General features: G+C 35.3%; 1 protein-coding gene across 1 annotated transcript; it reads left to right on the forward strand.

Annotated features, from left to right (window-relative positions):
* Positions 1 to 502: 502 nt before the first annotated feature.
* Positions 503 to 25752, forward strand: LOC139875587 (probable acyl-activating enzyme 16, chloroplastic). Its single transcript, XM_071862912.1, has 19 exons — positions 503 to 742; positions 2704 to 2774; positions 2884 to 3115; positions 3208 to 3322; positions 3452 to 3539; positions 3630 to 3841; positions 4709 to 4827; positions 20733 to 20882; positions 20972 to 21039; positions 21267 to 21372; positions 21468 to 21626; positions 22197 to 22250; positions 22369 to 22449; positions 23116 to 23253; positions 23410 to 23569; positions 23654 to 23733; positions 24414 to 24559; positions 25057 to 25114; positions 25660 to 25752. The coding sequence occupies exons 1-19, from the start codon at positions 503 to 505 to the stop codon at positions 25750 to 25752; spliced, it is 2370 nt and encodes a 789-aa protein (XP_071719013.1).
* The last annotated feature ends 428 nt before the right edge of the window (positions 25753 to 26180 follow it).

Genomic DNA, 26180 nt, shown 5'->3' on the forward strand with positions numbered 1-26180 from the left:
CCATTGATTAAAAGTCATTTCATTAAACACGTTTGGGGAAGGAGAAATATGAAACGTAGACGACGTCGGGAAAATTTTCGTTGGCATGAAAGATATTTTATCGAGAACGTGATGAAAGATTCGGATGAGGACGATGATGAAGTTGGTTGTTGCTCATGTTGTTCCTCCTGCGCATCATCGGATTCAGATTCATAGTCTCCTTTACTTGTCGTCGGGTGTTTTTTAGTGTCTTCGTGCTAATGTCCCTTTAATGTTCCGAGCTTTGTTGTTTTGTGAGTTTTATTCGTGAGTTTGTTTGTGGTCTCGTGTGCGTGTGTGCGGTTTGTGTCTTTTCTAGCGACTTGCTAGTGTAATTCGTGTATTTCTTTTATTTATATTAAAATTTTACTTGCCTTTCAAAAAAAAAAAAAAAATATTATGAATATATAAGTATATAACTATTGTTGTATTTTTATTTTATGGCATATCTTATTAAAATTTCAATCTTATTCACACACACAACATGACAATGCATAGAGGTTTGTTGAATCAAGTATCTTCCATGTGTAACCCAATGTCCCTTCCTAATGCTTCAACGAACAACATTTTATCGGCGTTGTTATGTATCCAACGTGGGCATTCGACTTTTTATCACTACTGGTACAACGGCGTAAACACGAGCAATGTGTTACTTCTTAGCCAAAAGCACACTCGTGATCATGTCAGTCATCGTCATGAAATTCGTGTTTGTGCTGAATTCAAGGTTTGAATTACTATTACGTTTATTTATATTTATATATAGTTGGTTTTCTATTAATATATTGAAGTTGTATATATATGTATGTTGTTTTTAGTAAGAACTAGTGTTAGGCTCCGCGTTATGCCGTGCCATCGTGCAAAGATTTTTTTGGCAATGTTTAGGAAAAATTGAAGGGAAAAAGAACGGTAAAAATAACAAAATAATTAAGCATAACATTTTTTGATAAAAAATAGTTTAAAAAATGGGGGCAATGTTTTTTTACATCCTTTAGTAAAGTTTGTAGGGGTGAATGAGGAGAAGGATTAAAAAAAAAAAAACACTGTAGCACAGTACTGGGCATTGTGAGTACAGTTGTTTAGTTGTGTATGCGCAACGTACAAGTCGATAAAGTGTAAGAGTGGTTACTATTCAATTAATGTTCCCAAACTATGTCAGTTAGGGATGGCAATGGATCGGATATGGATCGGGTGAGACCGTATCCATATCCATATCCATATCCATTTATTTTTTTTAGTTTTCATCCATCCATATCCATATCCGTCGGGTGAAGCGGGTTAATGGATAATTATCCATATCCGCTTAAATTTATCTTATTTTTAACAATTATAAGCGGTGGTTCATTATATACGATCAAAAGTAATATTTTTTAATAGTTTAAGCGACCGAAAATCACATTTTTACTAATCTATATAACAAATATTCAATAAATAGCCTATTAAATGTGTAAAGATATCGACATGTAAGTTGCTTACTTTTAGTTACATAGAATTACATTTAAACCACCAAAGTACGATAAATACATTTAAATTAAACAAAACAAAATATAAGAATAAAGTTATATTTTTAAAGAAAATATAACGAAAGATGAATGTGAATATAATTAATGAAATATCACTACATAAATGATACTAATTTGAGTGATAAATTTATATATTTAGTTATTTCGGGTGGAAGCGGGTTCATCCATGGATGAAATTTTTTCGTCCATATCCATATCCATATCTATTTAGATCGTTCATATCCACGAATTGTCGGGTGGATCGGATGGATATCCACTGGATCGGATATCCATTGCCATCCCTAATGTCAATTAGTATGTAGTAATAAAGTAATGAGGAGAAGAATTTAAAAAAAAAAAAAAATTTGTAGCACAGTACTACCCTTGTGGGTACAACTGTTTATGCGGGACGTACAAGTCGTTATAGCGTAAAAGTGGTATTTTTCAGTTACTATTTTAAAACTTTGTCAATTAGTATGTAGTATTAATATTAATTAATATTAATAATTAATATTAATATTAATATTAATATTAATATTAATATTAATTTGTTCAGAACATGCCAAAATTACTTGAAACTATTGTTAAAATAAACATTGGTGGTAGTCTCGAATTGTACAGGGGGATCTATTAAAGGGCAACCGAAGCAGTGGCGGAACTTGAACTCAAAGACAGATCGGGCGAATTCGAAAATTTAATAAATTTTTCATATCCAGCGGTGGTAAACACAAATAAAAATCTTATCTTTTAGTTAAAAAAAAATTTTAGTCTAAAATTGTTTTCTCCGTTAAATCAAGGTGGGGCGGATACCCCCTTTGAGTTACACTAAGCTCTGCCTCTGAATCGAAGTCTGCCACCCCAGACGACCAAATATTTTTGTGCAAAAAAATTTTAGTGTAAAATTGTTTTCCCCGTTAAATCAAGGTGGGGCGGATACCCCCTTTGAGTTACACTAAGCTCTGCCCCTGAATCGAAGTCTGCCACCCCAGACGACCAAATTTTTTTGTGCAATTACATGCTAAAGTTCGATATTTAGTGTATATTTTTGTTAAATTTCGACATTTTGCCCCCATCTTATTGTTCTCTACTAACATTTTGCACCCATCTTATATTAAAGGTTTCTGTACTCATTAGTTTGATTATTGAGATGCTTAGTTTCAGTTTTTAATTTGATTGATGAGTGCAGGTTAAGGTGTTGTTTGTAAGAACAATGAGGGTTGGGCGGTGTAATATTAATACAAATAAACATGAGTGCAGGTTTTGATGTTCTGAGTAAAATGAGTAATTCGTTTTAACTGAATATTCAAATTTAGGAAACTGACAAAGAAACACTAGTCACAGATAATTTGTTATACTGCTGATTAAATATTGTGATTCATGACCTATCTCTGAATACTGCTCGTTTGCAGAACGAAAAAAGGCAAGTTCGAAAGTACGCACCTCTCCTCGAGAGTTCATTACGATTACAGAACAATGAATCAACGACAGAAGTAACAACTATTCCCGACATTTTGAGATACTCCGCCGAAAAATTTAGTGATAAGGTTGCATTGGTAGACCCACATCATGACCCTCCTACAACTATCACTTACAAGCAGGTATTTTGCACATTATCAATTTTTCACTAGTCAAGTTTTAACTATAGAACAAGTTAATCGAAAAGTACACTATTGAGTTTTGAATATTGCAGTTGGAACAAAACATCTTGGATTTTTCTGAAGGTTTAAGAGTTATTGGACTTAAACCAAGTGAAAAGATAGCACTTTTTGCTGAGAATTCTTGTCGTTGGATCGTTGTTGATCAAGGTAGATAATATTCATACTTTGGACTGTTGAATACATTTATAAACATGCATCAATGTATTCTATGGTATAGCCTAATTCAGATAATAATAATAATTATATATAATATTGTTAATAAGTTTGGTTTTATAGGTATTATGGCCACAGGAGCAATAAATGTTGTAAGAGGATGCAAGTCATCTGTGGAAGAGCTGTTACTCATCTATAAACATTCTGAAAGGTTACTATGAATGATTTCGTTTGGTTGTTTGCATTAAACGTATTATATTCATCTGTTTTTGACGCTATAAACTTTTTTTTTTCATAATAGTGTTGCACTTGCTATAGACAATCCTGAGTTCTATAACCAGATAGCAGAGGCTTTTAATTCTGAGGTGAAAATTAGATTTGTCATCTTATTATGGGGCGAAACATCATCCATCAGTAGTCATATAATGGAGGGAGTTTCTGCTTATAGTTACAAGGATATCATGGATATTGGTCGTGAACATCGTGCGTTTTTGCTTGACTCATATGATGTTTGTAAGTCAATTTACAATGTTTATTCTGCTTTAAAAAAGTGTAATAGTAAAAATAAAAAAATAATAAAAAAGTTTAATGTTTATTAGTCACATTTCATTCTTTTCTATCTTAACCTAGTAAACTAGAAGCCTAGAGGTCCACTTCGTTGGGCCAAGAAGCCTAAAAAAGAGACATGAAAGAATAGAAAAAAAATGTGTTACGTCATGATGATGTTAGTGACGGATTAAAAATAAGAAGACATTAGCAGAAAAATATTAATAAGTGCATGATGTGACGAACAGTAAAATAATATACAGGCATACATAATGAATCTCTAGAGTCGGTTAGTTTAGGGAGATCTTTTAGAAGTAGAAGTGTCAATTTTGACCCATTTACTAGTGCGACGGTTCAGTTAGCACTACGTTTCATCTCTAATGTTAGAATCAGATAACATCAATAAAATAATGTTCAATATGGAACATGTTGTTAAGGGTATGTTTGGTTTTAGCTGGTAGCTTGTAGCTGTTAGCTTTTTATATGTATTTAGGTATTTGTTAGAGTAGCTGAAACTGTTAAAGTAAATAGTAAAATGACAAAAAACTATGAGTTTTTTCTCAAAAGTTAGTTCTATTAGCTTTTAGCTTTTTTTATCCGTTTAAAAGTTTAAAGCTCTTTTAACCTAACGAAGTTTTTTTTTTATTAGATATAAGTTTTTTCATAAAAGTTATAAGCTAAAAGTTCCAAAAAATTCGAAAAAACCTTGTGCCAAACATGCCCTACATATGTGGCATGGTTTAAAATTTGAGTTGTTTTTCATTTTTCTACTATTTGTTTAGAATATTTGAGTTGTTTGACCTTTTCCTTAATAACTGACTTTGTGAGTTTTAGGTGAAAAATACATTTATGAACCTATCAAGTCTGATGATGTTGCCACTCTTATTTATACAAGTGGAACTACTGGCAGCCCAAAAGGAGTAATGCTTACACACAATAATTTTTTATTTCTGGTACAAATTCTATCTTTTGCACCATTTTTTCATTTTGATCACTTTTTCTTTTTTAAGAATCTTGTGACTAAGTATAAGTTAAAAACAATAGATTTAACTTTAAAATTATTCGTCCGTGAGTTGGTTAATTACTCCTGAGGTAAGACCGGACTTTCTGTAACTAAGAGGCGGCAGTTTTGTTTCATTTATTTATGAAGGGATCGATTTTAGTTTTGTCTTTATTTAGGGATTAATTAGGTAATTTAAAGAGTATCCTTAAAAGTAAATGTTTTAAACAAGTGTAGTTTTATAATAAGTACATTACAACCTCCCAAACGGTTAATATATTGGTGTATATAACTAGTCTTTAGAGCTCTCGGTGTGGGAACAAGCACCCCGGCGTCGGATTCCCACTTTTTAACCATCGACCGTCGCCACCACACCACCCCGGCGTCGGTCCAACGTCGACCTGGCCGGCGTCGGATCCAAGACTTTGGTTCTTGATGATTAAGTGGGCCCCATTTTCATATTTCTAGCCGTTGCATCCGTTTTTTGTGCTTTTTTTTTTTTTCTTTTTTTATAAATTACATATTAAACCTCTATAAATACACACACAAATCACATACTATATACTCACACAAACCTCACTTCTCTCATTTTTTATACAATACAAATAATAGTTTAAAAAACACAATGGCTTATTCATCTTCCGATGTTGAGTATACGATGCTTGCACTCGAAATGTTAGAGGCCGATCAAAGTGATGAGGGGGATAGTTCTAATGTTCGTTTAACGCGACGCTATATCAGACGTGATCACCATGAAGCACATGATCGCCTCATAAGAGACTATTTTGCTGAACGTCCGAAGTATAGCGAAGTGGAGTTCAAACGTCGATTTCGAATGAGGAGACGTGTATTCAACCGAATTATGGAAGGTATATTAAATTTTTCTGCAAATAGTTTACCTGAATATTTTGAATGGTTTCATGTTAAACCTGATTGCCGTGGCGAGTTAGGCATTAGTACACATTTAAAAATAACGGCGGCACTTCGTCAGTTGGCATACGGTTATGCACCCGATGCATTAGACGAGTATTTACAAATGTCGGAACGTGTAGCTCGTGAAAGTTTACAGAATTTTTGTAAATGTATTACTGTTTTATATTCAAATGATTATATGCGCGAGCCTACTCGTGAGGACATGGAACGTTTATACGAGGTTCATGAGGAAAAGCATGACTTTCCCGGCATGCTAGGTAGTATAGATTGTATGCATTGGGTTTGGGGAAAATGTCCGGTTGCATGGCAAGGCCAATTTAAGCGTGGAGATCATAGTCATCCAACTATTATGCTTGAAGCCGTTGCCTCGTATGATAATTGGATATGGCATGCTTATTTTGGGGTTGCTGGGTCAAACAATGACATAAATGTGTTAAATACCAGTCCTTTGTTCGAATCGATGCTTAATGATAATTTCCCAGACATCCCTTATGTTATTAATGGTGTAGAGTACAAAAGGGGTTATTATTTAGCGGATGGGATTTACCCTCAATGGGCATCATTTGTTAAAGCGTATTCGAGTGCAGCTGATCCAAAGAGTAAATACTGTTCACGCAAACAATCTAAGGCAAGAAAGGATGTTGAGAGGACTTTTGGTATTTTACAAGGACGTTGGCATATACTACAACAACTTGCAAGGCCTTATTCGTTGAAGGCTATTCAAAGAATTATGTATGCGTGTATCATAATGCATAACATGATAGTTGAAGATAATGGGTTCAACATTTCTGAGAATAATTGGGTGTATGAACCGGTTCAAAACATGCAAACTACTTGGTACGATAGATGTGAAGAGTATAAAGCCAGGACGAAGGAATTACACGATCGGGAGGTGCATGAACGTTTACGAGGCGATTTAGTCGAACATGTTTGGGCTATCCGAGCTCAGGGGAGGAAGAGGAGGCGGAGGATGAGGGGGAAGAGTGAAATTGGTCGAACATCTTTGGGCTATTCGAGTTACAAATAACGTCTTTATTATGCATTGTATTTTTATTTTGTAGTTTAATTTTTAATTATGTAACTTTTTTTTTTATTATTAATGAAGTTTATTTTGTGTTAATATTGTTTTTTCAAATAATTAAATTAATTTTAAAAAATAATTAAATAATAATAACATACACTATTTTCTCTTTCCAAGACACTGAACTGACACTGAACTGACATTCTTCCCAATTCCCCCGTTTTTTTCACCAATGTTAGTTTCCAGTGTCAGTCCAGTCAGCGTCCAGTCATCAGCAAGACACTGAACTAACACTGAACTGACGCGTCACCACACCCAGTGCTCTTAAGAGCCCGTGCGTTGCACGGCGACTCTTAATCAAACAAACTGGAAACGTATAATGTTATATCAATTAACGATATGATAAATCAGATCATGTGAAACAGAGTGCGCCGAGATTATATGTTATTAGTAGATCTTAACATAGCCATTGTTGGACCAAGTGCACTACCTCTAAAGCTCTATATGACCATTTGTTCCTCCCTGAATCTTTCATCTCTTCATTTATCTCCAATAACTCTAATTTCTTTTCCCTTAATGCCTCACTCAGTTCATCCCATGCATTACCATGTTTGTGCGTGACGACTGGTCGAGAAAACATAAGAAAATCTATGAATAAATACCCCGAGTATACACACAAGGTTGAGTAACGGTTTATAAAGATGGATTACTTCTTAACATAATCAAATTTTCAAAATTCAAATATGATGATGATCAAAGCTTATAATATTATAATAACAACCTAATTCTGTTAAAAAAAATTTTTTTTTTTTGAGTTCATTAAGAAGTTTGATAAATTTTGTGTATGCTTTAAGCAACTTCCAAGTTCCAACCCATTTGGGTCATTCTAGCTGTTTTCAATTTAGCCACTTCTTAAAGCTTTACCCATTTAACTCCTCGAAAAAAAAGTAATACTTGGACTTTTAGACAGATTGGGGTCATACTGATAGACAATTGCTTCAACGCATCATCTTTAATTTCACCATTTGGAGCTTGAACGACAACATTATTAACTGCTTTTGTCGTATGTGAGTTTCTTTTTTTAACACTTCAGACGTCCATAAGCGCTTCTAAATTAATCTGCAGAGGAACCACTTATAAAGTGAGACACAATATGGAGACACAATACCAAGGTCATAATTTCAATCCATTCACCTCAAGGTGAATCGGTTTGACTTATGTTTATCTCTTGTAAGTCAAAGGGGTATAAACAGAATTAAAAAAAATAATACACAAATGAGTCAAATAGTTCAAAGAGGCCAAAAGAAATAAAATACCTCTAAACTTCCATCTTCTTTATAAAGAGATTTGTATGGGCCATCTTCATCCATCTTATCAAATACATTGGGATAATACAGTACCGATATCAGAACAGTGCTATTATTATCACAATGTAAGACTTTTCCAACCTGAAAATAATTTTTAGTGGTGGTGGTGGTGGTGGTGGCAGTGGCACAGCGGCAGTGGCGGCGGCGGCGGCGGCTGCGGCGGCGGCGGCAGCAGCAGCAGCAGCAGCAGCAGCAGCAGTAGTAGTAGTAAAACACACACAATGTCTTCTTTGAATAGCTCTCATTTCTGCTAAAGATTTACCCGAAATGAAGAGAGCTCAGGAGTCCAAGAAGAAGATAAGACGGTACGCAATGACATCACCTTCCCTATAATAAAAATAACACAAGTAGATTTACGTATTATGTGCACAAAGGTAGCTGATCAAACTTATCGTGTTTAATCGAGGTGGTTGTGCATCTGCATTTGACATTGTAGACGGTTCATCATCTGCTTTTTGAAAGTCATTCCTTTGAAAAGTTGAGAAATTTTATATACCCCACTTTTGACCCTTCTTCTTGCTGGTGATACAGTTCCGTTGAAAAACCACCTGATTCAGAACTCAAATCTACATCAGAATATAACTTTACCACAAATAATAAATAAATTACTTATAATGGAAGTATAAGTAGACCAAACAGGTGAAATAAGTTGTTTTCCATAACATCAAGTTGTATATAGATCAGATGGAATTGTACATAAGTTATATGAAGATTAATAAAATAATACAATCACATGTATCTTGAAATACTACCAAATAAGAAAGCATCCACGTATGTAAAAGTGAAGGAAATCTTGATTAACGTTGCAGTATAATGCACATAAGTTAGTTATAATAAAATTTAACATTCATATCCATAAAAATTTACATTCATATCCAGTCACAAAACACATTAAGAAATCACATGTATATATGAATGCCATTAAATAAAGATTCATATCCATAGATTGAAGTAAGACCGTAGATTTATTCCATGTGTAAAAAGATGAACCATAAGCACGCACACATAGTACTTCCCGCCCTTCAAAGTCTGAAAGTCGTCCTGCACATACAAATAAAACAAAGCAACATAAACCATCAACAAAATGAGCATACTTGATTTGACTAATTACACGTAACCCACAACCCATTTTGATTTGATACACAATTTGTTGAACAGTCGTCTTTCCCAAGGATCCCAATAGTAAAAAAGTTACTTTCAATTTTTGAGTTTCAAGTAGTGCTGTTAGATATCAATTACCCCTGGGCAAACATCCTCGAGGTACTTGACTTTTTAATCAAGATCACATCCATCTCCAAAAGCAAGAGAGTCAAGACGGTTCAAAAGACACTTACTAGAATTCGATTTATATATGCTTAAGTTTTAATTAATTCCTCATCCAATACAACAATCAACTACTACATCTCAATTCGTATGAATGACATCAGAACAAAGGTTGAAGTACCGAGCCTAGTAATTATATGAATCTGCAGGCCACTATAACGTTGAGTCAAATCGAAAAAACGTATTGGCTGGTCAAACAATGACCCAACCCAGCCCATTTTAGCGACTCTAAAGAACTAACCTATTTAAATATGTTTTTGGAAGTTGCCTAAATAACCCATTTTGACACCTATAAAGACAGATACCAAAGGAGCACTCCAAGGATCAATTATTACATGTACAAAGACAACATTTCAAATCAATTCCTATATATACCCGTTTTTGCCTCGTTAACCAACCTGATCAAACCACTCCTACGTGTAGCAACATGTTTATGCAGTTGGTCAAAAATGGTTGAATTTGTAATAGTACATAAACGGTTCAAGTTGGATCGGATTGGTCACCACCACTTCTATTTTGAGCCTATGTTAACCTGATATGTGTCAAACTATACCCTTTTGACTCGTTGACATTAGAATGTAACCCAAGATGACTCCTTATAAATACGGCAATACACTAATATTTGAGACCTGATGTTATTGCTACAATAAAGAAATATGGGAAGACCAACCTTACACATTACATATGGCTTAATGGTACCTCCAAATGAGTTATTCACCAAGATGTGAATCTTCATGCTTGAAATCTGGCCGTATATACTCCGTCCATATATGTCTACACTTATTCCATCATGTGTATAGACATGTTTATATATGTTTGAGCATGGTAGTATAGCACGACCCATTATAAAGTTTAACAAATGCTTGAGTTTGGGAAGACAAAAACATATTGTAACCTGCTTCTTGGGTAAGTAATGTTCTACAATTGGTTATCAACCATTGCCCAAACTGCCCATTTTGACCCTTGTAACACTCTTTGATGTTACATATGAAGGTTCCATATCTATAACAGCCATCAATATGTTGACAGGAATTGACATCATCAACGATAAACAAAGCACATTTAATAATCAAAAGAGAAACCTCGCTAATGAGATATGTTGCATAAGATCGGAATACACAAATTAACATTCATACTTAAGATATTTTTAGAAAACAAAAAACGCATAACCTGATTTTTTAATGAAGATCAAAAACCTATGTTTGAAAAATCCTGTATGCATATCCACATGAATAATGTGATTATAAGAGTTTGGGACTTTAAACTACCTTCAAAATTCAACAATAAAAAAACAGGAGTTAATATAAATCGATGAATTTAACCGATGTATAACGTCATTAATCATCAACAAATCCATACTTATTGTTGTTTACCGAAACAGTTAATCACAAAACTGTATAGAAACCTTTAAACTTGTGAAGTGATTTCAATTGTTATTCATTATTGTCTGGTTTCAGAGTATCTGAAAAAAACAAATGTTAACAACGGAAATTATTATACAGGCAGTCAAGAAACATAACTGAAACATTTATTTGTTAGGAGAAGTGAAATCAAATTGAATAGATATACCTGTCATCAGTTGTAAACGAAGGTGGATCAATTCGATGAAAGAATTTTGAATTATCCATGTAAACAACGATGAGACCGAAGATACCAATCCTTAAACATGGATGACGGCTTTAATCCTTATACAAATGCAAAATTAAACTCTTATTGAAAATAATTGTATAGGAATTTGAAGGTTGAAGACGTAGGGTCTATAATTAGAATTCAGAAACATTGAAAATTCAAAGTCTGTGCGTTTGAAGGCGAATTAGGGCAGCGGTTTTGTTCAGTCGGCGATTTGAGGTATACCAGAGATAATATACAAAAGTTATACCATCAGAAGCGAAAAAATGTAGCGATTAAATCTATTGTAGCGGCGTAATAGATTGCGCCGATCAGAGGCAACAATCGACGATTCAAAAGGTTGTGGGAGGATGAATGTTGAAGAGAGAGGACATTGGGTATTAGATCCGTTTCTTGAAGAGAGAGGAAGTTAATAACCATGATTATTGGTCCAGTTGGTAATTTGTGGTGATTAACAATAATAATACTGATTAATTATAAAAATTCCAAGTGGCACTGAAATTGTGGATTAAATGTCAGAGTGACATGTCAGCTTTAATCACATTATGTGATGTAAGAGAAGATAAAAGAAAGAAGAGAAGAGAAGAGATTTCTAATCACACCTTGTAAATACTAAAACGTAAATCTAACATTGAAATTCATTGAAAAATCATAGTTCATACAAAAAGTGGGATAAAATGGAAAAAGAGGAAAATGGGTAAGGAGGAGGCTAGGGTTTAAATGTCTGAAAGACTAACTCTAAAATGGGAGTAATGGATTCCTTTTATACCTCAAGGAATCCATTTACATTTATAGGCTTAATTAGGGATAATGGTCCATTAAGCTAATGAAGGGTAGATTGGTAATTTCATGTGGATACATATTACATTAATAAAGTTATGTACTAACAAACACCCCCTTTGATGTGATGTGTGCTTGGACTTCTTTAATTCTATTTAAATGTTGGGGGCGACTTGTCATCTTCGACTTTTGTATGAATTGATGTCTTTGATCTTTGAAGCTTTGACTTGATGATATCTTTCTTTTAAGCTATGCAGGAAAAACTTTTTTGTGAGTTTGTTTATGTGATAATCTCTTTTTATAAGATTCTCCATTTTTGTTGTTGTATGATGTAGAAGCTTCTTCTTGAGGAAACTTCTTTGTCTTTAAGAAATGCGGGATAAAGGTTGAGTGGTGTTGTTTTGTTAACTTTGTTGGAAACTTCTTCTTTTAGAAGTTGTCTTATCTTTGTGGGTATCTTGGTTTTATTGTGTTGTCTTGACTAGATGATGTGTATCTGAGAGAAAGCTTGTATGACGGAGCTAGAGACGGAGCATGTACTTTGTGTATTCTTTTCTTGCTCCCTCGAGTGATGAGTTCTCTTGCTCCCCCTTGATTAATGCGATCTTTTGCTCCCCTCAACTAGATATTGGTTATTTTCATCACGTCAAAAATTGAGTGCGCATGCTTTGAGATGTGGTGCGGAAGCTTGTGTAGTGGGTTTGGTGTTTGTTGTGTTTGAGATGTTGAGGTGCACCTTGTCGTCATGAAATAGTGTCATTTAAATCTTTTTCCCCCTTCATAATGTGTTTGTGTAACGAAGGCATCAAGAACAAGCTGTTGATAAAGAAATACAACTGCAAGAACAAGTAAAGATATTAAGTTGAAAATGAGAATGTGTCAACCACAACTAATCCTTGTGTTTTAGATTGCGACACGGTGCAATTATTCCGCTCTAGCATAACTATCCTTGTGACCTAGGATAGGATGAGAAAAATAAAGGAGTTTGTGAATTGTGTAGTGTGTATTGTGTCAACCAGTGCTAGTCCTGGTATTGGACAACGACACAAGCTAATCATATAGTGGTGGAACTTCATATTGAATTAAGAGTAATGTTTTTGGATTACCATATCCTAACATATCTGTATCATAACTCTTGTGGTGTTCACTTTTAAGAAGAGCTTCAAGATATTTAAGTTTATGCATAAAAATGGTTTGAAGTGATTGTTTTTGCCTATATAAATTTGCTCATAATAAACCACTTGTTCTTTGAAGGACTCAATTTCTTTTGAAAGGCTATTATTTTACCACTTTTAATAAATACCTCATGATTTGAATCACAGATTTTGATTTTGTCATTTAACTGTTTAAGGTTGAAGAGATTTATATTTAGCTTTTTGAGTTTCAACTTCTTATATTTAGCTTTTTGAGTTTCAACTTCTTCCAACAGGGCGTAAGCTCTCAAATTTTCCTCAGTCCGTTCAATATTTAAAGTCTTAATGGTCTTATGTGGCTCTAAAATGTCTTTTTCAAGTTCAATGATTGTGGCATTAACTTGATTTGGAGATAATAGAGTTGAAGTAGAGTTTTCATCTTTAAGTTTTTCAATCTCATTTTTTAAGGAGATAACTTCTTGTGAAAAGTATCATTTTGTTTTACAAGTTCAAAAATGGTTGATGATTTTTCTTGTAAATCATAGTTTAAAGAGTCAGTAATCAAACTGAAAACTTTATTGTGCAGCATTTTAGTTTGAGCAACAAATTCATTAGGAGTTGATAAGTCAGTTTTGGTATCCTCAATGTTAGGTTCAGCAGAAGGACATCCATCAGGATCCTTTTCAGACATTTAAGCCATGTAGCACAAGCATGCTTGTTGGTCTTCATTTTCACTATCAGTAGCGCATGAAGCTGCTTGCTCACTAGAAGTGCAACTCCTAGAGCCTCTTGTTTAGCCAACAATATTGTGTTCCTGTAGTAGGTCTCATCCTTTTTCACGGGCCACCAACAATTTTGTACGAAGTGCACAAGTTTTCCACAGTTGTAGCAACCTTTTGCATCACTTTTCTGCTCAATAGTCTTAACATCTCCCGTTGTACGATTTTCCACATGGAGATTCTTTTGGTACTCATACTTCCCTTTGAACTCCGGTTCCTTGTTATAAGAGGATGCAGAAGTAAGACGTAATTTATTGTTAGTTGGTTTGACTTTGGAGAATCGGGTGTTTACTGCTTTAGTAAAAGAGCAACTATCTTGTGAAAGTCAGAATCCTCATTGTCATCAGTTTCATATATGTCATATTCAAGAGGCTCAACCTCTTCAATTATTGGTTTTCTTGAGTATATAGTAGCTTGCTATTTCTTTTCAACAATAAGGGCAAGTGGATCTGCGACACTTGTTGTTGTTGTAATGCTTCCCTTTTCAGCCTTCCTTCTTGCAAAATTCCGGATGATTCAATTCAGAAGTTCAACAATTAAATGAATGTTGGGGTTCTTGATGCTTGATTCTGAATCATATTCATTGCATGTCTTTCCCAGTCCGGGTCCATGTTGTACATAAACTTCATTTTTATTTCAAGTGTTTTGTTGTGAAGTTTGTTCTTTCGAAGCTCGTTCGGGATATTGCAAAATCTCTTGTACGATGGTCTAAGTAGTTCTCCTTCATTTTTTGAAGTATTTATAGATCTTCGATGCTGTTGTGATCCTTTACTTAGAAGCTATACAAGTTCCATGCATTTGGCGATTCAAATCATCTCATATTTCTTTTCCGACTCATAACTTATTGAGATTAAGAGCTGATCGACTGGACGTTGGTACACACAAATTTGAGAGAAAATAACTCTATTACTCACAAGAATAGATTACAGAGTATTACAAAACTCAAAAACAAAAACAAAAACTCTCAAACTAACACACTAGGAATCTCACCACTATCTAGGATGTATTCACTCTTGGTTATGATTACACTTAAACTCACACACACTAACTAGGTGTGATTACACTTTTCTGAATGCATTACAATGAAGGTTTCCACCTCTATTTATAGGAAAAATTTGAGGAGGTGGAAAGGTGTGAACGGGATGGTGTGAACGTAAAAAATGGTGGCCAGCCGTAATTGTTTTCAACTTTGCTACTTCCACATGAGTTGTCAAAGTTGGTTTAGCCGTCATTGTTTCCAACTTTGCTTCTTCCATATCCATAGTCAAAATTGGCAACTTTGAATATCTAGTATCTTCTAGATTGCGTCTAGAATGGAGACATCTAGCGGCATCTAGAAGATACTAGATTACGGCTGGAACTTATCAATTCTCCCCCTCCAGCCGTATACAGGAAAACCACATCCCGGTTATGTTTCTGCATAACATTAGCTTCTCTCGAGTCACCACCTTTGTCAACATATCCGCAGGATTCTCCTTTGTATAGATCTTCACTAGTCTCAGTAGTTGTCGATCAATTACCTCGCGTATCCAATGATAGAGAATATCAATATGTTTTGTACGGGAATGGTAAATAGAGTTCTTGCTCAAATCTAGAGCACTCTGACTGTCACAATGTACCTTGTACTCCTTTTGCTTAATTCTAAATTCTTGTAGATAACGCTTTAACCACAACATTTCTTTTCCAGCTTCTGCAACAGCAATATACGCTGCTTCAGTTATAGATAATGCAACACACTTCTGTAGTCTTGAGTGCCATGAAACAGCTCCCCCTGCAAAAGTGTAAATGAATCCTGAAGTAGATTTTCTACTATCGGGATCTCCAGCCATATCTGCATCTGTATAGCCTTCCAATATTGGATCAGCTCCCCCGTAACAAAGACATATCTTCGTTGTACCTTTAAGATATCTGAGAATCCATTTTACTGCATTCCAATGCTCTTTCCCAGAGTTGGAGAGAAAACGACTCACCGTTCCCACTGCGTGAGCAATATCGGGCCTTGTACACACCATTGCATACATCAAACTTCCAACCGCTGAAGAATATGGTACTGACGACATCTCCCCGGTCTCTTCCTTGGATGAGGGACAAGAACTCTTGCTTAACTTGAAATGGTTGGCTAATGGAATGCTAACAGGTTTGGCATTGTTCATATTGAACCGTTCAAGCACTCGTTCAATATACTTCTCTTGAGATAGCCATAACCTTCTATTCTTCCTGTCTCGAGTTATATGCATTCCCAAAATTTGTTGAGCTTGTCCTAAGTCTTTCATGTCGAAAGACTTAGAGAGTTCCTTCTTCAGTTGGTTGATCTTCGTTGCGTCTTTCCCTACGATCAAAATATCGTCTACATATAGTAGAAGAGCAACGAAATTTCCTTCAGAAAACCTCTGAATATAGACACACTCATCCGCTGCAGTTTTCTTGTACCCTTGACTCACCATGCACGAGTCAAACTTCTTGTACCATTGCCTAGGTGCCTGCTTCAAACCATACAACCTTTTCTTCAGCTTGCATACGAGATTTTCTCCTGAAACCTCAAAACCTTCCGGCTGCTCCATGTAAATTTCTTCATGTAAATCTCCATGAAGAAAAGCTGTCTTTACATCAATCTGTTCAAACTCCAAGTTCATACTTGCTACCAATCCAAGTATGACTCTAATTGAAGTCATCTTGACTACCGGTGAAAATATCTCGTCAAAATCAATCCCTTTCTTCTGTTGGAATCCTTTGAATACAAGCCGTGCTTTGTATTTCACCACTTTCCCACTGCCATCCTTTTTCAGCTTGAACACCCATTTGTTTTTCAGTGCCTTCTTCCCGCGTGGAAGTTCTACGATTTCATAAGTCCGATTTTTCTGCAGAGAATCCATCTCATCTTTCATTGCGAGCAACCATTTTTCTTTGTCCTTATGAGATACCGCTTCATGAAAACTCTCTGGTTCTCCATCTTCAGTAAGTAGAAGGTACTCGGATTCCGGATATCTACTCGATGGAATCCGACCTCGTTCAGATCTACGAACTTCTGGAATATACTGAGAAGATCCACCATCATCTTCGCCTTGTGATGGTCCTGTAACGTCTGGCAGATGGGGTTGTGGCTCCCCCTGCTCAGCACCGTCATTTTCCTCATTATCTTCTACTTCTGGCATTTCTTCTTGCACTGTATATTCATTTCTCATGAATGATTCCGTTGTTGCCTCTGGCACATGAGCAGCAACATTTGATTTCTGAGATATTGTGGGCTTTTCAATATCTTCTATTGTCTGGCTTTCATGGAACACTACGTCCCTACTTCTGATCACCTTTTTCTCCTTTGGATCCCATAATATGTATCCAAATTCTTCATCTCCATAGCCTATGAATATGCATGGAGTGGTCCTTGCATCCAGCTTCTGCCTGAGCTCCTTGGATACATGTGTGTACGCCAAACATCCAAATACTCTTAAGTGAGAGTATGATGGATCCTTTCCAGACCAAAGTTTCTCAGGAACTTCAAAATTCAGTGGTACTGATGGAGATCGGTTGATCAAGTAACATGCGGCTCTGACTGCTTCTCCCCAGAATGGCTTTGGCAGCTTAGCCATACTGAGCATGCTCCGAACACGTTCAATGATTGTTCGGTTCATTCTTTCTGCTATACCATTGTGTTGAGGGGTACGTGGAACTGTCTTCTCATGTCGGATGCCATATGATCTGCAATAGGCATCGAACTGCCTGGAAGAGTATTCACCACCGTTTTCGGATCGAAGACACTTTAACTTCTTTCTTGTGTCACGTTCTACCATGACATGGAACTGTTTGAAGTAATCGAAAACGTGGTCCTTCGTCCGCAAGAAATATACCCACACCTTTCGAGAAGCATCATCGATAAACGTTAGAAAATATCGATTGCCGCCAATTGATTCAACCTCCAAGGGACCGCAAACATCAGAGTGCACCAGACTGAGTAACTCTGATCTTCTCGTTGAAGAGGAATTAAACGAGACTCTATGCTGCTTACCAAACAAACAATGATTGCAAGGATTTAGTACATCGTCCTTGTCTACATTGATAAGCTTCTTCTTTATTAGGGTAGACAACCCTTTTTCACTCATGTGACCGAGTCTCTGGTGCCATAAATTTTGTGACGCCTCTTTTTCTGCAACATTAAGGCCGTCTGTACAGATCTTCACATGAGTTTTGTATAGTGTGCCACAAATGTGTCCTCGAGCGACTATCATAGCGCTTCTTGACAATTTCCATGTGCCTCTACTGAAATGACTATCATAGCCCTGTTTGTCTAGAGCTACTCCAGAAAGTAGATTCAGTCGAAGATCTGGAACATGGCGGACATCCTTCAGAGTGATTGTGCTCCCGGAACTTGTCTTTATCGTGACATCACTAATTTCGACAATCTCAGCGGAACTGGAATTTCCCATCTTCACAGCTCCAAAGTCACCAGATTTGTATGTTGTGAAGTATTCCTTGTATGGAGTCACGTGGTAGGAAGATGCAGTATCTACCACCCATTCTGTGTCTTCTCGTGAAACGTGAAGGCATGTCTCATCATGGGTTGAACAATAAGCTACATCACCAGTGATAGTAACTAATATTTCTCCACCCTTGTTCTTCGACTGTGAACTGCTCTGATCTTGTTCCTCTTTCAATCTGTAGCAGTTCTTCTTCATATGTCCTTCTAATCCACAATGATGGCATTTATATATTGGTTTTCTACCATCAGCAAACCTGCCCCTGCTCTTGCTTCTGCCTCTCCATTTGTTTTTGGTACTCATTCGTTGTGACAAAGGCATGGGTCTGATTTGAGTCCATGTCCTTTCTCCTTGCCTCTTCACTAAATAGGGCATCCTTGACCATTGACATGGTAAGTTTGCCATTCGGAGCTGAGTTGTTGAGTGTTACGACCAGCGTCTCCCAACTATCAGGAAGAGAACTAAGTAGCAGTAGCGCCTGAACTTCATCGCCAAGAGGCATCTCTACAGACGATAACTGGTTGACCAAGCTCTGGAACTCACTGGTATGCTCGGCAACTGAAGTTCCACTCTTAAGCTTCATGTTGACTAAACGCCTCATCAACAGGGCTTTATTTCGAGCAGGCTTAGCCTGGTACATGTCCTCCAACTTTTTCCAGAGGACATATGCGTCTGTCTCTTGTGCAACATGGTGGAAGACACTATGATCAATCCATTGACGGATCTGACCAATATTTTTTCGGTTTAACTTCTTCCACTCTTTCTCTTTGGCGGAATCAGGATTCGTACCATTTAATTCAATAGGGTCAAACAAATCCTTACAGCTGAGGAGATCTTCCATCCGAGGTTTCTACAGCGTGTAGTTGGTGGCAGTGAGCATAATCATGGCTCCGGAAGATGATCCCGACTCTTCCGTGGACATTATCACCTTACAAATAACTTTTCAACACAAACGGGGTTGAAAACTTTAGAAAACTCAAACACTCTGATACCACTTGTTGAGATTAAGAGCGGATCGACTGGACGTTAGTACACACAAATTTGAGAGAAAATAACTATATTACTCACAAGAATAGATTACAGAGTATTACAAAACTCAAAAACAAAAAAAAAAAAAACTCTCAAACTAACACACTAGGAATCTCACCACTATCTAGGTTGTATTCACTCTTGGTTATAATTACACTTAAACTCACACACACTAACTAGGTGTGATTACACTTTTCTGAATGCATTACAATGAAGGTTTTCACCTCTATTTATAGGAAAAATTTGAGGAGGTGGAAAGGTGTGAACGGGATGGTGTGAACGCAAAAAATGGTGGCTAGCCGTAATTGTTTTCAACTTTGCTACTTCCACATGAGTTGTCAAAGTTGGTTTAGCCGTCATTGTTCCAACTTTGCTTCTTCCATATCCATAGTCAAAATTGGCAACTTTGAATATCTAGTATCTTCTAGATTGCGGCTAGAATGGAGACATCTAGCGGCATCTAGAAACATCATCAGTTAAGGATTATTTTTTGTAAGAAAATGAAGCTACAAATTGTGATTATGATCTGATACCATTTTTAAATCATAAAACGTAAATCTAACATTGAAATTCATTGATTAATCATAGTTCATATAAAGAGTGGGATAAAATGGAAGAAGGGGATCAAAATGGGTTAAGGAGGAGGCTAAGGTTTAAATGTATCAAAGGCTAACCCTAAAATGAGAGTAATGGATTCCTTTTGTCTTTTACGAAACCCGTTTATAATTATGGGCTTAATCAGGGAAAATGGTCCATTAAACTAATAAATGGGGTATTTTTGTAATTTCGCATGGATATAAACTACCTCAATAACCAACGAAGCTTCGCTTCAACGGTATCCCCAACACATTGTGTGTTGGGACGAGGGTTGGGTCATGGGTTCGAGCCTCGTTGGGCCCATTGTATTAATCAATCTGCCTGAAATATGGAGCTCTAGATTGACTTCAGAGGGTTTTCACACGGATTCATTCAGGATTCAAACCCGGTCCGCCTACCCCTCAGAATGGTTTAAGGACCGGGTTCCTGCAATGCGATTCGAGTTTCCTCCCAAAAATGCGTGCGTGCGTGGCAAATGAGACTATTCGATGCCGACTGTTGCCTTTAAAAAAACAAATTACCTCAATAAAACTACGTCCTAACACGCCTAACATATTAGTTATTTATAAACAGGGAATATAAGGTGTGTGTGACTCAACCCAACCCGACCCATTTCAATCTATGCTAAAAAAATACAACCCATATTGCTACCTCTTATGTATCTTAGTGGATTTTGTCTGTATCCCATTCTTAAACATTATAGCTTTATTCAATCGTATATTATATACGAGAAAGGTTAGCTTAATGCTAGTATATTATGTTGTAATGATTGGGTTTATGTTCATATTTTTCCAGGTTAGAAATTTGTGGGAGTTGTTCTCTGTTGGGCCCGAAGATAGATATCTAAGTATGCTTCCACCTTGGCATGCGTATGAACGTTCTTCTGGGTATCATGCTCTTTTTCATGGAGTTGAGCAAATGTACACAACGATCAAACACTTGAAGGTCTGTTCTATATAAATATAATAATATATTTTCTTATTACACACTTTTTCACCTTGATAAGTAATAAGTATTTAATTAATTTGTTGTAGGATGATTTGAGGCACTATCAGCCGCATTATATCCTTTCGGTGCCTCTTGTATACCAAAATTTATACAGGTACATTTCCATGTTTAAAAGTTTTACCTTTTGACCCGATTTATTTGTGGACTTTATGGTGCTAAAAATTGAATAGCCCAATTCGTTGGAATGTTATCATGATGACATCAACAATGGGTATAAAGGAAAAACTGGAAAATAGAAAATTACTAGTTTACCCTCTGAACAATAACTATTCAACCATAATTAGTACAGTATATGTGAGTAGTGTGTATCATGTTATGCAGTGGGATAATGAAACAGATATATTCGAGTTCTTCTATTCGTAAGTTGATTTCACTATCATTCTTAAAGATCAGTATGTCATACATGCATTTCAAAAACATATACGAGGTTCAACCTTTATCGCTCTTCTTAACTTCTATTTTTTGTATGATGATAAAATTTGAATTTGATAATTTGATATTGTTGTTGTTGTTTCCTTGTAGGGTAATATTTTACCAAAAAACCAGAAACAACCGTCTTACGTTGTTGCGATGTTGGAATGGTTATACGCACGGGTTGTTGCCGCAATCTTGCTTCCATTGCATTTATTGGCAAAAAAAGTTGTGTATAGTAAAATTCACTCGTCAATTGGGATCTCTAGGGTATGATTTATAAACAACCTATACTTTCGACCCATATACTTATGAATGTGACGCAAGGTTATGTTTTATCTATAACGGTCAACCAGGACAAATCAAAAATTAAAAATGACTATAAACGGAAATGGGCCAAACAAGTCGGGCAGGAAAGTCACAAAAAAAAATATTATTTTTTTCCTTTCGGGAGTAATAAGAAAGTCCAACGGCCCCACCCCTTGGGTTTAGGCTCTAAAAATACAACAAAGTGTATTAATTTTCTGTTAATGGATAAAACCTTTTAAATCATTTTATTTTGTTATTGTTACTACTTACGTTATTATTAGAATGATTGTGTTTTTAAGAATATATTTTACACACTCGTTATATATATAAAAAACTGTACAAAATATGCACAAAAGCTGATATGAGCCAATTCGACCCGTCCGATTCCACCGCTTGACCCGTTACCCAACCCTCTCACCTCTTACATTTTGCCACATCTAATACAAATATTTGTTATGTGGGTTGTGTATATGTTTTTTTTTTTTTTTTTGGGTAAAATAAAGATTATATTAAGCAACCAAACATACACAGGCCGGAATGTGTGGAGGTGGTAGCTTGCCTTTGCATGTTGACAGATTCTTTGAGGTTTGAATTAACTGTATTATATTTAATTTTAATACAAAGTTGATTATATTTATATAATTTATATTTTTTTCACCAAAAGAAAAAAGTAAATAGGACGCTAAAGTTTTTGTATTCACAGGCAATTGGTATCAAAATTCTAGCTGGATATGGACTAACAGAGTCATCTCCAACAGTAGCTGGTCGAGGATCAGATTGTAACGTAACATGCCAATCTCGATCTGAATTTTTACAGATATAGTTGGTCATATTTTCTAATACAAAGAAAATCTGATAAAATTAAAACCGGAGAAATGGGTCGAAAGTTTCAAAGTGTATTCATAATGCATAAAACTATTTGAACATTACTCCCTCCCTCTCAATTCAATAATCTTGTTTTCTTGACGTCCCAAATTAATAGTCCACTTCTATAAATAAATAAGAATAATGAGGTAAAGTTTTCTTGTACCCTTACTTTATGCATTTAAAATAAAAAAGTATGTAAAAAGTATGAGCTAAAACTGTAAAGTGAATAAAAAATATTGTGATATTAACATTTATTAAACTGTGTACCTTTTTATCTGTAGATTATTAAACTGGGACGGAGTGAGTATTATTCTAGAAATTGGATTATAATTAATCCCTTATCTAAAAGGCAAAGTTTTAAACAATGTTTTTAAATATGGAAAATAAGAATAAGTTACACATGATGAAATTGTTACAACCCATTCTAAACAAGTACTATACATATTTTGACTTGTTTCTCAAATCCCGACCCACCTAAATTTACACAACTTTCTTGTTAAAGTTTTTTGAGAGATATTTGAAAAGTAACATCAAATGATGGTGGATGTAGTAATATGAATGTTCATATATTTGACATTTGAAGGTTCTTGGCTCAGTTGGGCGTCCGATACCGTATACAGAAATAAAGGTTGTAAATGAAGAAACAGGTGAAGATCTTCCTCCTAGTTCAAAAGGAATTATCATAGTCAAGGGCCCACAGGTCATGAAAGGTTATTATAAGGTACATCAATAATTTCAGCATGGTTTCCATTTTGAAGTGGAATTTGGTTTCGGTTTTGCAAATTTTTTAAAATTAACCAAATAAACTGAGGAAACTGAAAACCAAACTGATGCAGTTTTATTAGAGTGCTAATGATGTTTATCTATTTGTATAAAGAATCCAATAGCGACAAAGCAAGCGTTGGATAAGGACGGGTGGTTATATACAGGAGATATCGGATGGATTTCACCTTCATACCCGATAGGTCGAAATCGTAATGCTGGTGGTGTTATTGTTCTTGAAGGACGGGCCAAGGACACTATTGTCCTTTCAACAGGTAAACAAGCATCGAAATTTGGAAACAATTTCTTTGTATTTGATTAAATAAATATATGAATAACATTTTTTTAATGGTTACTAGGGGAAAATGTTGAACCAGAACAACTAGAAGAAGCTGCCATGAGAAGTAGTTTAATTCAGCAAATAGTTGTAATTGGCCAGGTGTTACATAAAATCCTAATTCATCATCAGATTTTTTTCATTAATCTTTAATACAAGTGGGAACTTGGATTAATCAGGCGAGTCAAGGACGGGCCGAAAAGGTCTGGTCAGGTCATTTCAACCCACTAACACATTTCTTACACTTTTATTTTTTAGCTTTATAAAAAAAACATTTTTATAACAATTACGGATTCACAATTTCATGTTACAAAAAATTTATAATTCCTTATTTCATTATCGGTTCTTTCATTAATCATAACTACAAGTGGGAACATGGATAAATCAGGCGAGTCGAATACGGGCCAACATAAGTTGAGTTGGGTCGGGTCATTCCGACCCACTAACTCATATATTTACGCTTTAAAAAAAAATGTACGCTTTTATAACAAAACAAATTTAATATAGATAATTATAATTATCAAAAAATAAAAAAATAAAAAAAAATTTGAAGTTTTAATCTAGATTCATATAATAACATGTATTAAGAAGAAGTATGAGTCACGATTCAACAACATTACACTTTGACTTAGTTTTGACCAATTTCATTGTAAAAGTTTTAGCTACTTTATATTCGATTACCCAATTTGACACCTTCATTAGGAATGGGCCAACGTTGTCACGTCTACTATAGATATAGTACTAATTTGCATACATTATATTATACCATAAATGAAAACTAGGATCAACGTCGCCTTGGAGCTATCATTGTTCCAAACAAGGAAGAAATTATGTTGGCATCAAAAAATCTATCTACTTCGGTTTCTGGTTCTGTTGAACTTAACAAGGAGAAAATAGCTGGTTTGTTATCTAAAGAGCTACGGAGATGGTAACGAAAAACTAATCTCAAAATATTGTAATTATTATCGCCTAGTAGAATTTCAAATAGTTAGATATTTTGAGCATGTTATCTAGTTCTTGAGGACTCTTGCATTGTTGAAGTAGTATATCAAACTACTTACCTTTATCTTGGATTTTTCTAACGATAACACTTAAGGCTGTCGTTAACATGCATCAATTGCTTGTACAAATGAAAACAACTCATTAAAGTCAACACTACACTGCTCGTTACAAGTAGTTTATGCATAGGGTTGTCGTCAGGAATATCCTTTTATCATTTTTCTTCACATTTTTTGTGTCTTTATTTATCGTCTACGTAACGGTAACGGGGTCCTATCCATTTCTATTCTTAGGTAATTAGGAGCCTATGATTAGATCTTCCTTCGTACAACTTATAAATAGGATTTTGAAAAAATTGTCGTCTAACATGGCCTAAATATTAGTGATAATTTTTGTTGCAAGTGTTAATTCATTTTCTCTAAACAGGACTTCTGAATGCTCGTTCCAAATTGGACCTATTCTTGTAATTGAAGAGCCTTTTACGGTAATGTATATAAACCGATCTCTTTTGTTTATGATTTAATTCCCCTTTTTCCCTTAATTTTTCATTTAGCCTATCTTATCACATCTAGATCTAAGCTCTTTAGTGCGGGTAGCAAATGTGACCCGTTTACTTATAAGTGGCTCGACTTGGGGTATGTCAAATCTTAGCCGGTCAAATGGGTAAATTAAGAAAATTTTAAACCAATACCTCAAAGTGTAACCTTTATGCCAAAACTTGCTTAGTTTACTCCAAAAGTTTGTTTAGTACTACTCTGTATTGAAATAGCATAACCTTTTATCATATTCGACACACTAACTATTTATTAAATAATCTATAAATTTTGGACAACGTGTTTCGGTCAACCCACTTCATCCCTATAAATATTCTTCCTAGGTCGTTTTAAGTCCCAACATTGTCGATTCGTAAAATGAGTCAAAACTATTACATCATATTTTGTTTTTATAGTTCTAGAAGTGACTTTTACCAATTGCTTTAAATCTCTACTAATTAGATAAATTTCTTCCAAATCAAGTTAACCCTTTCAGATTGAGAGTGGTTTGATGACAGCAACCATGAAGATCAGAAGGAACCAAGTTATGGAATTATATAGAGATCAAATAAATGATTTATACAAGTAATATATGTACGTTGTATGTTTAGCATGTTTCTTAAATGCAAATGTACTTTGGTGTGCTAGAAATATGTAACTAGCATCTTCTTAAGTATGATATCTTGTTTTTTATATCATTGAATCGACTGAGTTAGGGACTGAACTACCTTCGAGTTTCAGTCCATCGTTTGTTACACATAAGGTTTTTTTTTTTTCGCTAATAAGGTCGATGAGAATGTTCCTGGTTCTGGTATTCGTTTCGGTTCTTTGGAACAATGTGATAGCCCCCTTAATGGGCCGAGGCCCAACTTTAATGTTACTTTGGACGATGAGGTGATTTGTTCGGATTTGGATCCAAGGGTTGTTGGGCATCCCTAACGTCAAAGGTGGTGCAGTTTTGGATGATAAATATATGGGTTTTGTTGAGCTTATGAACATAATGTAGAACTTGGGTGA

The sequence above is a fragment of the Rutidosis leptorrhynchoides genome, chromosome 11, assembly GCF_046630445.1.
Source record: "Rutidosis leptorrhynchoides isolate AG116_Rl617_1_P2 chromosome 11, CSIRO_AGI_Rlap_v1, whole genome shotgun sequence".
NCBI lineage: Eukaryota > Viridiplantae > Streptophyta > Magnoliopsida > Asterales > Asteraceae > Rutidosis > Rutidosis leptorrhynchoides.